The 17,313-nt window shown below is 35.6% G+C and overlaps 1 protein-coding gene across 4 annotated transcripts in view; it reads right to left on the reverse strand.

The window, feature by feature from the left end:
* Positions 1 to 16,902, reverse strand: part of Sema1a (semaphorin 1a) — a 393,373-nt gene extending 376,471 nt beyond the window's left edge. For 3 of the 4 annotated variants that reach the window (XM_070131151.1, XM_070131150.1, XM_070131153.1), the window contains exon 1: positions 3,047 to 4,302. In XM_070131151.1, the coding sequence (XP_069987252.1) occupies positions 3,047 to 3,152 (106 nt within the window). In that variant the 5' untranslated portion in view covers positions 3,153 to 4,302. Of the gene's footprint in view, positions 1 to 3,046; positions 4,303 to 16,810 lie in introns of those variants that run through there. The other variant, XM_070131152.1, reaches the window with a different exon arrangement.
* Positions 16,903 to 17,313: the final 411 nt, after the last annotated feature.

Here is a 17,313-nt window from a genome sequence, read left to right on the forward strand (position 1 = left end):
AGTAATGTGCCACTTCTGTTACTTTGTGTCTTGTATCCATAACGTCCACTGTGGGTACACTCTCCTTCTGTGCCGATTGTTCCATAAAAAAATCCCGTTCTAAACCATCCCTGGGGACGGCGTTTGGCCAGACCGCAACATCCTCTTCCCGTGCCCAAGAAAACATGAACGACAGGCTTGTGCATCCGGTGTGATATCTAGAGTCATGTACACTGCTGCTAATAATGCGTAGAAACAACGTCCGGGAAATGATACTCTGTACCAAGACTTGTCATGACTTTCTTTTTCCATCTGGGTTCATTATCAAGTAGCAATCGGATCCTTTCCTAAGATAGGAAGTTACCGAGAAAACAAGTGCTGAAAAGAGGCTAAAACAACACGTAAGGTCAGTCGCGTAAACAGTATAGTGTTACGATAACCCCAATGCGGTCAACATCAATAGCAGCCAACAATAACAAAGCCCTCTGAAACAAGATCAACTTCTTTATCTGCATTCGGCATCTGTTTCCGTAAATGTACGGCCGCAGCAGCTTTGCACGATACGTATGCCCTCGTATCACAAAACCACGAACATGACAGGAATGCTATCCCCCACCCTACCCCCACTCCCGCACACGCTAAAAAGAGGGAAGAAATTCGCGAAGTTAAAGGCACACAAGTTGACGGGAACCACATGGTTAGCCAACTTCGACCATTTCTCAGGGGCTAAAAGAACATTCGGAATACTGGACTCTGCAGTAAATAATTGTCAGGCCCCAGTGATGCGGCCCAACCCAACTCAGAGCGCATTTCGCGGGTTCCAAGACGGCTCCTCGAAATCCGCGCCAGCATATTGGGAAATTCTGCTTTGATAAGAGGTGCGATAAAATTGCTTTTTACATTCCCATAATCGCATCGCGTGAACGGTGTTTCCGCCGTTAAAGGGAAGACGTTGCGCGGTCTCAATAGGCCTATAATTCAAAGGCATTTGATTATTTCGCTTTTCCAATTTGCCTTCGCCAAAAAAACATGGGGCAGGTGCCATCGCGCATCGGACAGTTTTGAATGCCAGCTGGCAATGTTCGTGACATCATTTGGCTTCCTAATGATTGAATATAGATCACGGGAGACGTGATCATATTCAAACATAGTCATTTTCCCATAATGATATAAACAGATGTGGCGACATACGACCGAGTGGTGTAGGAATATAAAAACCTTTTGTATCATAGCTACTCCATGTCACAAAATGCCATCACAATGCCAAAAGGACGTCAACAAAACCCCACATATAATGCATACATAGCCACACCCATCAGAGCAACCCAAAGTGGCCACTATGACACGCCGAGCACGCCCACAGCCCGAGGGAGATGTGGGTGGACAGCCCAGTACCCCCCCTCCCCAACCCACCCGCTCCGCATCCATCCTCCTACACCACCTCTCCCTCTGGCGGGAGTTTCCGAAATAATAACACAAGCTCGGAGGCATTTTCAATCTCCTTTCCTCCCTACACGCTTCCATACCCACGGATCAATAACCTAGGCTCGCTGCTCTCCGCCTCTCCATATCACCCAACACTAAATGAATAATGATCGCAAAACAACTCTCTCTTTTCTCTTGTACAAAGTTGATCATCATAGCCTTCTGAAGTCAGGTCATCTGGGCATTACCTCACCCTGACCTCTACATTACCCGAAATCTCTCTTATTTCTGACTCTTTTATTAGCTCGCATTCTATGGCTTAAGAGTAACCTCCTGTGAAACTCATTCATACAAACGAATCTTAGAGTAAACAAACTTTTTTCCTCACTTCCACACATGTCACTCCCCCCAAGACATGAGAAACAAACATTCACACTCCATCCGTCATCCCCCTTCACACACGTACATCCCCCCTCTGTACATAAACAGCTGGCCATTCATAAATACCCGAATCATGCCCCTTCCCTCGTCACCCCACCACCCCCTGTACGCAACAATCATTCACACATACACTACGCCCACCCCCTGCCCACTACCTACCACCATGCGCTCAAGGGCCAACTCTTCACGCATGCCCACTAACCCATCCAACACGCATGGGTCAGCTCATTCATACGTCCTTCCACCCTCACTAGCCCCTTCGGTGGAAAAAAAATACACGTACCTGGCAATATCATCATATGCAACGCGTACTATAGGCTGACAAATGAGCCGTCAAGCGATAGCGAGCTAAGAAAAAGGGAAGCTTGTAACTTCGCCACTGCAGGTAAAGCAGGCATTTCCCCAGTGCTGATATGCTCCTGCCACTGCAGCTCAGCCCCCGGGAGCTCTTTAGATGCCAGCACTCTTTTGTTGCAAATCTATTCCACGTTCAGAAGCATATCCAGATTATCTTCTCGGTTGGCAACTAAAAACTTCCATCCTAAACCGTTTATGTTAAGTTCGTGGCCGCGCGCTCTCGACTCTAAATGCGCAAGTGCTTTTCGTTTCGCTCATCCAAGTAATCTTTACCACTGACCGGAATTAGAATAAGACAAATTATCATTCCACACATATCAAGTGTCGACGTACGTTAAACATTCCAGTTCACTCTTTCATTCTTCCAAGTCTATCAGGGTTAAAAAATATACGGCGCACTCAGAGCTTCTCTCATACGCATAGCTATACCACCCTCGATGAAACACCCATGCAAAACTTGGACTTGCAACAACAAAATATTGCAACAACCCACTTTAACCATTTAATATTCTTGAGCACGTGTTGTGCTATCGAGGCTCAGGAGGTTGGGGTGTGGTCGATAACAGAGATCAATCATGCCAACATCGTAAGCTTGGAGGTCTTCCCCTCCCCTATCGCCAACCCAGGACCCGGTGGCGTACAACGCAAACAACGACCACCATTTCCAATATACGACTTCCAAACCATCCAACATATTAACGAGGAATGATTACTATGAACGTCACCGAACAACAACCGACTGGCCAAAACATGACACTTCTGACTATCCCAACAAAAGACATAAATCACAGCATTCTCCTCACATGCACGGCGCACACATAGAGAAATGCTTTATTAAACTTACCTAATTCAACATATCTCTTTGGCATGACACTGTTGCGCCAGGAGGCATGGGTGACCAACGCCATGGCAGTCACCCCCGCCCACACCAACACCATATGAGCGGACATTGTGCTACGCGCTCCCTTACTGCAGTCTCTTCTCTCACTCTCGCCGTCCTGTTGCAGGTCTTGCAGGTTGCAACTTCCTCAAAAATATGGATTATCGATGATGGTGACGATCCAACTTTTATCTTTTGGATTTAAAGCAGATTTTTCAGATGTTATTATTTTCCGTTTGGTATAAGAGGTAAATTTCTATGGCAACAAATGCTTGTTTTGTTTTTATTTTCTCTTCACATTCAATAACACACACAAGTGCCGTTGAGGTTTTATAAGATCTAAAATACACTTATTTCTTCTTCCAGCCACTTCAGTGCTGTCGTACGTAATGATAAAAAGCCTTGACTAGATACCACAAGTCAGTCCTCCTTATAGCATACCCATTTAGAGGGAAATCGATATGGCACGTGTTATAATGTATCACTTCAGAGGATCCCTTGTCCTCGCTTACTTATGATCTAAAATGACTTTATTATGGTATGACAACACAAACGTTCACTCGAGTTCCACTTAGTGTTTTCGGTCAATCTGTTTTTGAATGTAAATCGACCAGGGACAAGCTGTACCAACGTAAATGGGGGAGGGGGGGAGACCCCTTGGGACACGCTCTTTATTTTCCTCTCTCTCTATTTATCTTCTCTTGTTACTAATGAATATCCACCATTGCTATTCCTTATAAACTCCAAACTTCACTTCTTTCAGCCGATAATGTACACACAACACGCACTATCAATAAGCCATGGAAGACGTGGCCATTGTAAATAAAAAAGAGATGGAGAGGGATTTTCGTGTAGAGGAAAAGAAGGGTTTGAGAAAAGAGGGATTCGGAGGCTACTAAAAGAAAAGCGACTCGGGGACTACACAGATATGCGACTTGGGGACTACTAGACACTCGCTCGGCACAAGAGGGCTGGCCGGAGTCCCCTCACCGTCCTTCGCTTCTCTCATGGCCTGTACGCTTGTCTCTCTCTCTTCTCTTTCTTAATCCCTTCTTTCTAGTCTATCCTTTGGGTTGACGTTACTCGCACAGTACCGTAAAGACAGTGGAATGGGACTATTGGTTTTACGTCATCGTTCGATCAAAAAAAGCACTACGCCACACTGCCGAAGAGGAGGAGCGCGCACATCCTCACCTCACCACGTCTCTAACACGACTGCCCGAGATGTTTACAAAATCGATGCCGAATCGTCGTGACGTCATCAAACGACTCGCGCTGCCACCTATCGGCCGTGAGAGGAACCAGCGCGTTAGGGTTCCCCCTCTCTTTTATTCTATTATAAAAATGTTCTCGTCCTCATGTCTCATTTTTAGGATTCCTGCTTGGGATTCGCTTACTCGTTATATGGATTACTTTAAGTGTTATATACTTTTAAGGAGCTGTTTTCCCGAAGGAGGGGAAGGGAAGTTATACTTTAGTACAGTGAAACTACAAGAAAAGTCGTTATTAGGCCTTTGTATAACACGGCCGTCAAAAAGGCGAACATAATATGGTCACAGCGTTACAATCAACTAAAAATATACCGTTAAAGCTATCCAAACACTCAAATATTAACTGCGTAGCGATATATAAACTATCGGTCCACGTGATTGAGGATTCGATTGTGCTTTAATAGAACCAAATACTCTCATGTTTACAAAAGACAAATCTCTCAAATAGTTCTAATCCATTTAGACAAGACTTTGGAGAATTTAGAAGGCAATCAAACGCGCGGAGAATTTGTCACGTAGAGGTTCATAGCTTCATAACTGGCGTTTGTTCTAATTAGAGAATGCTCGTTTGGTAAACTGACGCGGCGATATTATACTGACTTAGAGACGAACTTCGTGTAATTATGATTTTCATGAAATTACGAAAATTTGTCATAATTCCTTCTGGGCATTGTGGATGGACGAAATTTTGAATGACAGACTATATATATGAGACAATTAGAATTCAAATATGTATAATATTTATAAAATAATAATTATGTGTATACGATGACTGTTATATCTGCGTTCTTCATTAATAAAGATGTTCCATAAGTTCCTTGACGTATAAAAATTAGAAATAATGATAACGATGGTAATGATATAAATAATAAGGACAATAATAATGATAATAATGATAACGTTAACACTAATGATAATAATGATAATAAAAATAGCATTAATAACAATAGTAATAACAACAATAATAATAAAAACAATAATAATGATAACAATAATGATGATAATACTATCAATAATATGGAAAATAACATCAATAATAATAAAAAGAATGATAATAATGATAATGATTATTACACCAATAACAATAATAACTATAATAATAATAATAACAATAATAATACTAATAATGATTATAATAATAACAATAATAGTAACAGTAATAAAGATGATAAGAATAATGATAATAACGAAATAGCAACAAAAATGATAATCATGATGCCAATAATAATAGTAATAATTATTATCATAATCATTATCAATATCATTTCCTACCATTATCAATATCATAATGATAGAAACAACAGCAACAATAATAACAATGACAATGATGATGATGACGATGATGATGAAGGGGATGATGATAATGATAATAACAGCAATAATAACAATGATAATAAACACCAACAATAGTAATTATAATAATCATAATTACTATTATCACAATGATGTTAGTAATGATAATAACGGATATAATCATAACCCGACAGATGATAGTAATGAAAATGATAATAATAAAAATAGTAGCAAAACAGCAATGCTAATAATGATAATAATAAGAATGATGATAATAACAGTGAGTGTAATAATAGTGATATTAGTTATAATAACAATGATAACATTAGTAGCACTAATGGTAGTAGTAGTATATTGTAGTGGTAGTAGTAGTATATAATAGTAGTAGTAGTAGTAATGATAGTGTTAATAATAATAATGATAATGATAATAATAACAATTATGATCATTATCATAATAATAACAATTATGATCATTATTATAATAATAACAATAATTATGAAAACAACAACAACAACAATAATAATAATAATGATGATGATGATGATAATTATAATGCTATTAATAATAATAATAAAAATGACGATGATGATGATGATAATAATAATAATAGCAAAAACTAACAACAAAAAAACAACAGTAATGAAACAAGAGTGGCAATGATAAAAATAATGATGACAATAATAAGAAAAGTGAGCGATAATATAACATTTCAACAATCATAATATCACCAGTGACAGATATAGCAACCCAAGTAATCTAATACAATCTAGAAGCATTCAGAGAGCGCATACCTCTGTCAAGGCAATATGGTCATTGATGCAATAAAAATATTCAAATTTAGAGAATTACATTATAATTACCTTTCTCAAGTACACTGGTGACGTCCATGTTTCCCTATCTCGAAATACTAATGAATCCTTTAAAAAAAATGTATTGGCATCCAAGTTAGGATGAAACATCTCTGTTAGAAAAATAAAAACTGTTCATAACTTTTTCAGCTGACCTGCGCAGGATCGACATCAAGATCCGGATCACCACCAAAATTTAATGGCATCTAATGGTAATTTAAATGGTAAAAAAAATCATGAAAATCTGTTCATAACTTTTTGAGTTCTGCTAACCCTCCTGGATTCGCATCATGATCCGGATCACCACCAAAATTTAATCGGATCCAAGTTCAGCTAAGACACAACTGGTAAAAAAAAAAAAAAAAAAAAAAAAAAAAAAAATCACAAAATTCTGCTCATAATCTTCGAGTTATCCTGCTACAAACCAACCAACTAACCAAAAACATAACTTCTTGGCGGAGGTAACAGCTGTAGGTGACACTGAAGGGCATAACTAAGCAAAAATTGATACATGACATATAATACAACAAAGGAAATAAATAACAGGCGGCATAATAAAATACTCTGTCATAGCGATATCAAAGGAGCGGTTACAATGATAAAATTATTTGTCATAGTGATAGCAAAGCAATGATTACAAGAATAAAACGATTTCGTCATAGTGATAGCAAATTAATGATTGCAAGCATAAAATGATTTGTCAGAGCGATAGCAAGGTAAAGATGACAAGATAAAATCATTGTCGACGTAAATATTTTTCGTGTTAGTGTGAATTTTTGTTTTATTTTTTCTTCTTCTTTTTATCGTTGTTGTTGCAGTTATGGTGTTCTTTTATCAGTAGTGTTGCTGCTATTCTTGTTGATATAATTATTATTGATATTATTCATATTGCAGCTGCTTTCAATATTATCCTTAATACTATTACTATCATTACTATCATTAATATATATATTACCATCAGTCTCATCAATACTATCATTATCATCATTAGTATTATTATTACTATCATTATCATGGTGATAATGACGGTGGCATTGATTATCATTGCCATTATCATCATCATAACCATAATTATTATGATAGTGACTGAAAAAGAATATTGAGTCATTACTATCTTTACTGCAGTGACCACTAATATATAATCATCTTCATATTATATACCGGAAGGTGATAAAAACATTATCAACAATTATCAATGTTATGATTACAATTAATCTTGTAGCTTCTATTCACCATCTCGTATCTTTTTCATGATAATAACTATCAATGAGTCAATACTATCAATCCCGTAAGTTTTATCATGAATATTCTTATCATCATCATTATTACTACTGTCATCACATATACTCATTCATCACCCTTTCGTTGCAATGACAAAGGGAAGAACCACAAGCGCCACACTGCTAGCTGGGTCGAGCGTAGGATCTTAAAGGGGAAACTTAATTAATATCTATTTTTTCTTTTAATTTGTCCGTTCTTTCGAAATACGGGGGCGGGGATTCTCGCCCTCCATCGAGCCTATGTCCAGCTCATTTCGCGCTAATAATAGCATCACCAATAAGAGCAATAACCTGCTATGTCTCTTTCCTCTGCCACTTGACACGCTTTAACCCTGCGGTCTCTCGCTTGATCCCGGCGGCTGTCAGGCAAACAACCAATTAAGGCTTTGATAATCATTACCATTTACTTGAAACCGTCGAGTTAATGACAAGGATTAAGAACAATCCATCTTTAATTCACAGGATATGTTTAGGGATTGGTGTCTTCAAATAAAGAAATTCATGCCGAGGTCTAGCGTTAACGTGTCTACATTAAAGGTTCGTGTAAAATTGGAGAAAACACGCGGATGGCACCGCAACGCAGATGGTTAGCGAATTCGGGTTGTCTTTCTTGTTGACACGTTTTAAACACGCGAACCCGTATGTAGACAGGCACACACACACACACACGCACACACGCACACACACACACACACACACACAAACAAACACACACACACACAAAAACAAACACACACACACACCTACCCACCCACAAACACACACACACACACACGCCTATCCACCCATCCACCCACCCACCCACACACTCACACACTCACCCACCCACCCACAAACTAACCCAACAGCACACACGCCCACACGTGCAACTAACAAATCTTCCTTCTCCCTTCGCACCCGGCTATGGTAATAATACCTCAGCCGCCACGAGCCTCAGCCTGACCCAACGTGTCTCGATATAGACAGATCATGAAGGCAGCGTCCGGCCAGGTGGACGAAACCGGAATCGGAGGACATCATTTGGGGTCGGAATGAACTGGGTGTCGTTGGGGATTTCCGTTGGGACACCCGGAAAAAATAAAAATCAGTTACGGTGATACTATTGGTATTGGTGTCAATTATTGTGATGATTAATGAAAATAAGAAGCTTGTCATTGGCGATAATTAATCAAGGCACTGATAAAAAAGTATATTGATAAGTGTAGAATGATAAATTAAATCGTGGCAGTAATGAAGAAACTAATACTTTTACTAATAACAATACTTACACAAATACTAACAGTACCATCAATAATAATGATGAAAATGATATTGACAATAATAATAACAAAACAACAATAATAATGGCAATATTGATAATACTAAACAACAATAATAACGATGGTAAAATAATAACAGTAATGATAATGGTCTGTTAATGATCATAATAATAATGATAATGATATTAATAACAATGATGATAATAACAATAATAATGATAATACCATTAATTATCTTCATAATGCTTATTATCATTATCACTATGATGATAATGATAATAATATCAATAATAATGATAATACCCATAAGTAAAATTGACAACGTGGTGATAATGATAATGGCAATAATAGTAGAAGTAGTAGTAGTAGTAGTAATGATAATAATAAAAACAACAATAATGATTCATGGTTATAATAAAAACAGCCATAATAACAACAGTATATGTAAATATATATATATATATATATATATATATATATATATATATATGTATATATTTATATATATATGTGTGTGTGTGTATACAAATGACATATATATATATATATATATATATATATATATATATATATATATATATATATATATATGTATGTATATATATATATATGTATATATATACATACATATATATATATATATATATATATATATATATATATATATATAAACACACACACACACACACACACCCACACAAACACACACACACACACACACACACATATATATATATATATATATATATATATGCATATATATATATATATATATATATATATATATATATATATATATACACACATATGCATACATATATGCATACATATATACATATATATATATATATATATATATATATATATATATATATATATATATACACACACACACACATATAATCAAATCGAAAGAAAGCGACGCAGAGACAACAAGCGCAGTTACACCCACGAGGCAAACAATCGCATGGGATTAACAATGTAATCTTCCTTTTGACACCAAGTCACTTCAAATATTCGAGCCGCAAGGCACAGTGGCATCCTGGCACTGTGGCAAGAACCAACAATAATTCATGCAACTTGTAAAGCAACATTATTCATGATTTCAGTCACGTGTCTGTTGCATTGCGCGCCCCGACTGACCGCAGGCATGTCAAAAGAACTGTCGGATTTAGACGCGGCGAGGCTCTAACTTAGGCAAGAGGAGAGAATTATCATTCCCGAAGGCAAATATTACTTCAATGAAAAAAAATAAAAACATTCTAAACCCAAAACAGAACAGCATTATGCATATGAATATTAATGAATTGAGAGATGGATCCATTGAAAGGCATTTAGAGAAAGAAATCTTGAATCGTTTTGTTTATGCCTAAATTCGGCTCTAAAATAAGGTGGTGTTACTTAATAATAAGCAAATTGTAATAACAGACGCGGAAATATACGCGCCAAGGCTCTAAAATATGAGCAACTCGCCAAACACAAATGCATTTACATGTGAATTAACTGAAATGAACCACAGCCACGAAATAAAGGAAGTATATAATCCTCTGCAAGCGTTGACACTAAATGTGGAGATGTTTTTGTTTTTCCTATTACGTAAATTATTTGTTTTCCGTTTCCTTTTGTGAAAATGACTTATTTCTGCGATAAGCCGTAAACTTGCAGAGGCTAAAGAAGTTTGATATCAGAATGTTATCAGCGTATTCGTTATCATCACCATTATAAGATGATAATGAAGTGATGGAAACGATGATGATGAAATGGCAGAAATACCGACATTAAGGATGGCCATAATCATGTTATGACTGTAGATGATGATAATGAGAGTAATATGTGGTAAAGTTTGAAATCCCAACATATATAATAACACTAACAGTGATATTAGCAGCAGTAAAAATAATGATAATAATAATGTTGATGATACTGATATTAATAACAGCATTAATAATAATAACAATCAAAACAATAACAATAATGATTAGATGAAGATAATGACAATAACGATAAAAATTATAGTAACAATAACAATAACAATTCTATGAGTAATAGCTGTAATAGTAATAATGATGCAAATAATAAAGATATTAATAATAATAAACAATACTAACAATAATAATAATAATAATGGTATTAACAATAACAATAGTAAAGATGACAAAAGTAATAGCAATGTTGATAAAAAATAATACGGATGATACTGCTACTAATGACAAGGATAATAATAACAATAATCATAATAATGATGATTATGATGATGATCATAATGATAGTAGTAGTAGTAACAGCAGTAGTAGTAGTAATAATGATAAAATATAAGCAAGAGCAGCAGCAACAATAATAACAACACTAAAAATAATCGAACATAATCTTGAAGTATAACAACAATAACAATAACAATAATTATAATAACAACGATTGCAATAGCTTCACTAATTATGATAATAAGGATAACGATAATTCTAACAAAAAATATGATACTTACAAGATTGATAAAACTAAAGATACCGATAAAAATAAGATGATGATAAAGAAATAACAAGTGATACAACAGTTATAAAAAATGATAAAGACACTAACAACATTAATTATAACAAGAGACCCTCGTGACGACAAAAGACAATAAACAAATAACAATAGTGATATTACTCGTACCACTACTTCTACTAACCTTAATCATAACAACACCAGCAACACCAATAATGACATCGATATCAGAGTGATAACAAACACGACGGCTGACAAACAGACAGATAAACGCATAATAACCGCAACGAATCCGTCCCGCGCTCGCTGACGGTAAACGGAAACCGCCTCATTAAAATCGTAAAAATAACAGCGTGCTTTTGAAGTGCTAACGATGCCCTTCTTCTAGGGAGAAAAATATTATATATTCTTCATAGGTTTGCGACGAATAAAAAGGATATTGAAAAATATGTGACTGATACAAAAATATAAAAAATAACAAATATGAAAATATCCGTTCTCTCGGTCACTGACCTTTGGAATTTTTAAATCCCTGATAGGGTAAAGTCCGAGTTCCAATGAAGTAAAAAGGACAAAATCATAAGCGCAGAAATGATTAATGTATATATATACATATGTAATACACACACACACACACACACACACACACACACACACACACACACACACACACACACATATATATATATATATATATATATATATATATATATATATATATATATATATGCACACACGCTTGCACGCTAATATGTGTATGTATCATGTACACATACAAATACACACATATACATACACACATCTATCTATCTGTATATCTATGTACATATATATGTATATATACACATACACACACCCACACGCTCGCGCGCGCATACGCACACATACATATATACATATACATATATTTATGTGTGTGTGAGCGTGTGTGTGTTTACATAAATAAATATATATATATACATATACACACATATATGAATACATATAAATAAATATATATATATACATGTACATATATATATATATATATATATATATATATATATATATATATATATATATATATATATATAAGCAAGATTCAAACAGAACAAACTGTAAACAGAACAACGAAGGGAAAACAAAGAAACTCACACGTCTGCCGAAGACCTTTTCCCCGTATTGCTTCTTTATGCCCTGAAGTAATGCAGGGAAAAGGCCTTTGGCGTATACATGACTTTTCTTGTTTTTTCCCGTTGTTTTATTTACAATTTGCTCAGTTTGAATCCTGTATATATATGCACACACACACACACACACACACACACACACACACACACACATATATATATATATATATATATATATATATATATATATATATATATATATATGTATGTATGTATGCATTGTGTGTGTTTATGTGTACATGTATTTGTTTGTGTGTGTGTGTGTACTGTATGGGCACATTACATGTACAGATAACTCCCAAATGATAAGAAATCACTTAGCAGAACTAGACCTTTCTCTAAACAACTTCACAGAAAATCACATTTTTCATTTTCTTTTCCTGAGCGTTTCGGCGAGCAACCTTGGCCAAGATTTCTTTCTCGGGGCCAGGAGAAAATATGCTGGAGAACAATCTCTACAAAATACATTGCTCCACGTTGTCCCTCGAAGCAAGTTTTGATAAATAAATATTTCCAAGAACAACACAAAACTAGAAACAGTTGTAAAAAAACAGCTGTACAGAACGCGGTCCCGGTTAACCTGAAACAAGGAGCATGAAGATAACTCTGCCAAAGTACGCATTAACAAACTTTCCCCTGAGCTATCTTTAGCCAATTATTTGCTCTTTTATTCATAATAATCCTATTTCTTTCCTCGAAGAATGTGGTACTGCATATAAACTATACTTCATATTTCCTGTTTTTTATTTTGAGGGGAATTCAAACAATTAGGGATCGTTTCAAATACACTGCTTTTACAGCACATAACTTTTTCATATTTATAAAATAGATAATATGATCATCATATTAAGGGATAAATCAATATGGTTTATTACACCAGATTCTTATAACTTTATAATCAAATTAACTGACTCAAGTCCTTAGTAGCTGTTTACATATTTATCAATTTATGCACTATAAAAAGGCTTACTGTAATTCTTTAAGATAGTCTGTAGATACAGATTGCTGGATAAATGAAATATTAGAATTAACATCCAGATGGGTGGACGTCATAACCAAGAAAACCAGATTCGGATCTGAATCTAGATTGGACACTTATTTTGGGAAATTCACAACGGTCACAGCCAATTTGCTCGTGCTTTCTCGACTTATGATGCCTTCGTCTTCTCATGGGCATTATTAACTGACTTTTGGACGGACGGGCTATACTGACGCAGTGGCCCATACATTGGCAGGCCCCAATTTTGGTCTCCCATTTTGTTTCACATGCCTTCATACTTGTAGGTCTAAATACGTATACGAAACAGCGTATGCGCGTCCAAAGGTGCTCTCAGTCTATTAAATATTTTGTTAATTTCAGCTTTCCTCTAAAAACTTAGCATCAATATCTTTACTTTAATGCACTGCAATCATGGGATAGAGTGCATTAAAGTGATTGCATCGATGATCATGCTTTATATCAAGGTTTGAATAACAAAATATCCAATAAACGCATTGTCGAAAAATAGCCTGAGACCCCCATTTGCACGCACGTACTTTAATTTGCCCATGTGGCACAATAACCCTCCATGCAGCAGTTAGTACAGAAACTATAACTTTGCATTATCATTTGGTATAAAATGATAGTCCTGACCCACTTACCTAATATCTCTCTTCACAAATGCGAGTTTTAGTTTTACTTTCTACGTGTTTCATGTATATTTCTCTCCTCTCTCTCTCTCTGTCTGTCTATCTGTCTGTCTTGTCTCTCTAGCCTTTTCTTCTTTAATGTGTGTTAATTTGTATTTTTTTACTGTACGTCTGTGAGCCTATACATGCGCATGATTATAAATGCACGTGTGGGGGGAGTGAAACTACCCTGAGATAAAATACCCAATGATGTCAGTAACAAAATCATGATCTTCTTCATCGCCGTGGTATAGATATAGTATGGTAATCGCGCTAACATTTCGAAACTTGTAACATCATACTACTCACCAGTTTCTCGCACAGTTTGAGGGGATGTTCCATACCTTTCTATGGGAAATGACTGTAAATGAGATTATCTACGCTCTTTTGGCGCTGATTATCCAATTAGTAAAATGTATCCCTCCTGAGGCTTCAAAATGACCTAATAAATATATGATTTTCATGCTTTTGTCTCGCCTAGCTGCCCCTCCCTCTTAAAAGAAATTCTGAATTCTCTCATAATGGCCCCCCTATCAGTGGACCTATGTACGACACACCCCTGGGAATGCATATAAAAAAATATACAACACAGAACGCGGAAATGGCTGACTGTAATTCTCTAAGATAGTCTGTATATAAAGAATTGCTAGATAAATGAAATATTAGAATTAAACAAAATTGTTCGCGTATGTGAATTATAAACGCGTACCATCTGGCAGTGTACTTTGCGTAATGCTTACAAAGAAATGGCTGCTGTTTTTATCCGAGCTTTCTTCTAATGCCGTAAATCTGTTTTTACATGACACTCACAAAACTGAACTTTCAACTGCTCACAGCAATGTTTAATGATAAAAGAGATGGAATACTTTAACGTCAATTAACTTCAAAACCTTTTAAAACGTAATAAAACTTCATTGAACCCATTAACCAAACGACAAAAAGTAAAACTAGAGTTCGGCGAATGGCAAACGCAACGCCATTATCCACTTTCTTTTGATACGTCTTTTTTCCGAGCTCGAGATCACAGGGAATATGCAATTGTTGTGATTCACGGGAAGCGTTCGTGTCCGACAGTACACTTAGCATTTTTCTATTACTTCGATCTGACTATTTGATGTTAGTTTTTTTCATAGTCTGCTTGTAGTTACATTTCTCTTGTCTGGGTAGCGATGACTAACATAGTGCAGTGTCCGTTGTAGGAAAGTTATGTGCTTTGATTCCATGTTTTTTGTATTCCTGGAAGTACTTAAGAGGGATTATCATACAACAGAAAAACTCATTTACATACATCTTATATTTTGTATTTCACTACTGCTTAATATGGGATTATCCCTTTTGATTTCATATTATCTGTACAAAATAAAAGACTGAACATATAGAATTAAAATATAGAGTGTTAGATTATGAAAATATTACGGTGCGTAGTACAAATATTCCGATTTAAAGTCAAACCAACAGGGACAGGTTGTAACGACAGGTATTAAATCGTTACCTTGTCATATCTTTTCAATAAAACAAGACATTATTGTGAGACGTCTGGCTGTAAGCTCAAAAAAGTGTTCATATTCCTTAATATAATTCATAAATCTTACCTCTTGTCCTGAATCATAAATGGAGGTTGGCTATTTCTCATGACTACATTGTAAGGAAAATATTTCATCTTAATATTTCATTAGTGCCCTGGCATTTCTTATAGGATTCTTATTCCACAATAACTACACTGTAACATGGGATGATGATAAGGATGATTATAATGATAACCAATAATAATATCAACATAGGAATAGGAACAATAATGATGATAATGTTATTAATGATAATGAATTACGAAAATAACACCAGCATTAATAATAAGTGATCATTTTTTTACGTGTGTGTGTGTGTGTGTGTGTGTGTGTGTGTGTGTGTGTGTGTGTGTGTGTGTGTGTGTGTGTGTGTGTGTGTGTGTGTGTGTGTGTGTGTGTGTGTGTGTGTGTGTGTGCGTGCGTGCGTGTGCGCGGGCGTTTATATATAAATGCACTATCTCCGTAATTTCCAAAATCATTAAAGACAGGAAATGACTTTTGAATGTGTGGTTAGGGTGACCCGAGGACTTTTAGCATGGCAGTTGACAGCTTTAGCTTTTTTGTTGGTTTGCCTTTATTCTTTATCATGAATAATCTGTTTATTAACTGTGACAACATTCTTACTCTAATGCATATAATATCACAATATCAATAAATTTCACAACATTCTAATGAAACAGGAAACACACCAATACCTGGCGTGATTTGAAACGAAAGTGTTATGAAAAAAATATTGAACTTTTATTGATGTTTCTTCTTAACCTGTGATCGTTCATCCACTCTAGATATTGGGCATATACATATACTTTATAACATTCCACTGAATCGGTGTTATTAACTATGTCGACTATGCATTACTTATATATTACTCAGATCATTTGCACATACCTGTCTGTAGGCTTTATCTGCAGCGTCCTTGTCAGCAATTTCTCGCAATTTCTTGAATTTTTTGTTGCCGTAAGCTCAAATAATTTCAAATTAAAGCTCCGCCCACAAAGGCGTGTTAACCACTGATCTCTTTTTTTCGAGATCAGTGGTGTCAACCTGTCGTTTCAGCTCGTCAACACGCATGCGCGACCCAGCTACTTTTTATATTCTATTTTGTAATTATTCATTTAGCCATTTAAGGAGTATTTGAAAGATATTTTATAATGAAACGGATGTGAAAATGGTTCAAGATTATACAGAAAGAAATAACGTTTATTTCTAGGCTGAAAAGAGTCCATAAAACGCAACACAGACACTGGGGATAAATAACCGTTTGAATTTACATGACTTACATTTCTTTAAAGTCGCGAAAGACTGTTTATAATTACTTTTGGAAAAGAAACATTAATTTAGATGAATAATAAATATAACAAATGTGTTTTTAAGATTTATGAAAATGCAGA

The sequence above is a fragment of the Penaeus vannamei genome, chromosome 16 (assembly GCF_042767895.1).
Source record: "Penaeus vannamei isolate JL-2024 chromosome 16, ASM4276789v1, whole genome shotgun sequence".
In the NCBI taxonomy this organism is placed as follows: domain Eukaryota; kingdom Metazoa; phylum Arthropoda; class Malacostraca; order Decapoda; family Penaeidae; genus Penaeus; species Penaeus vannamei.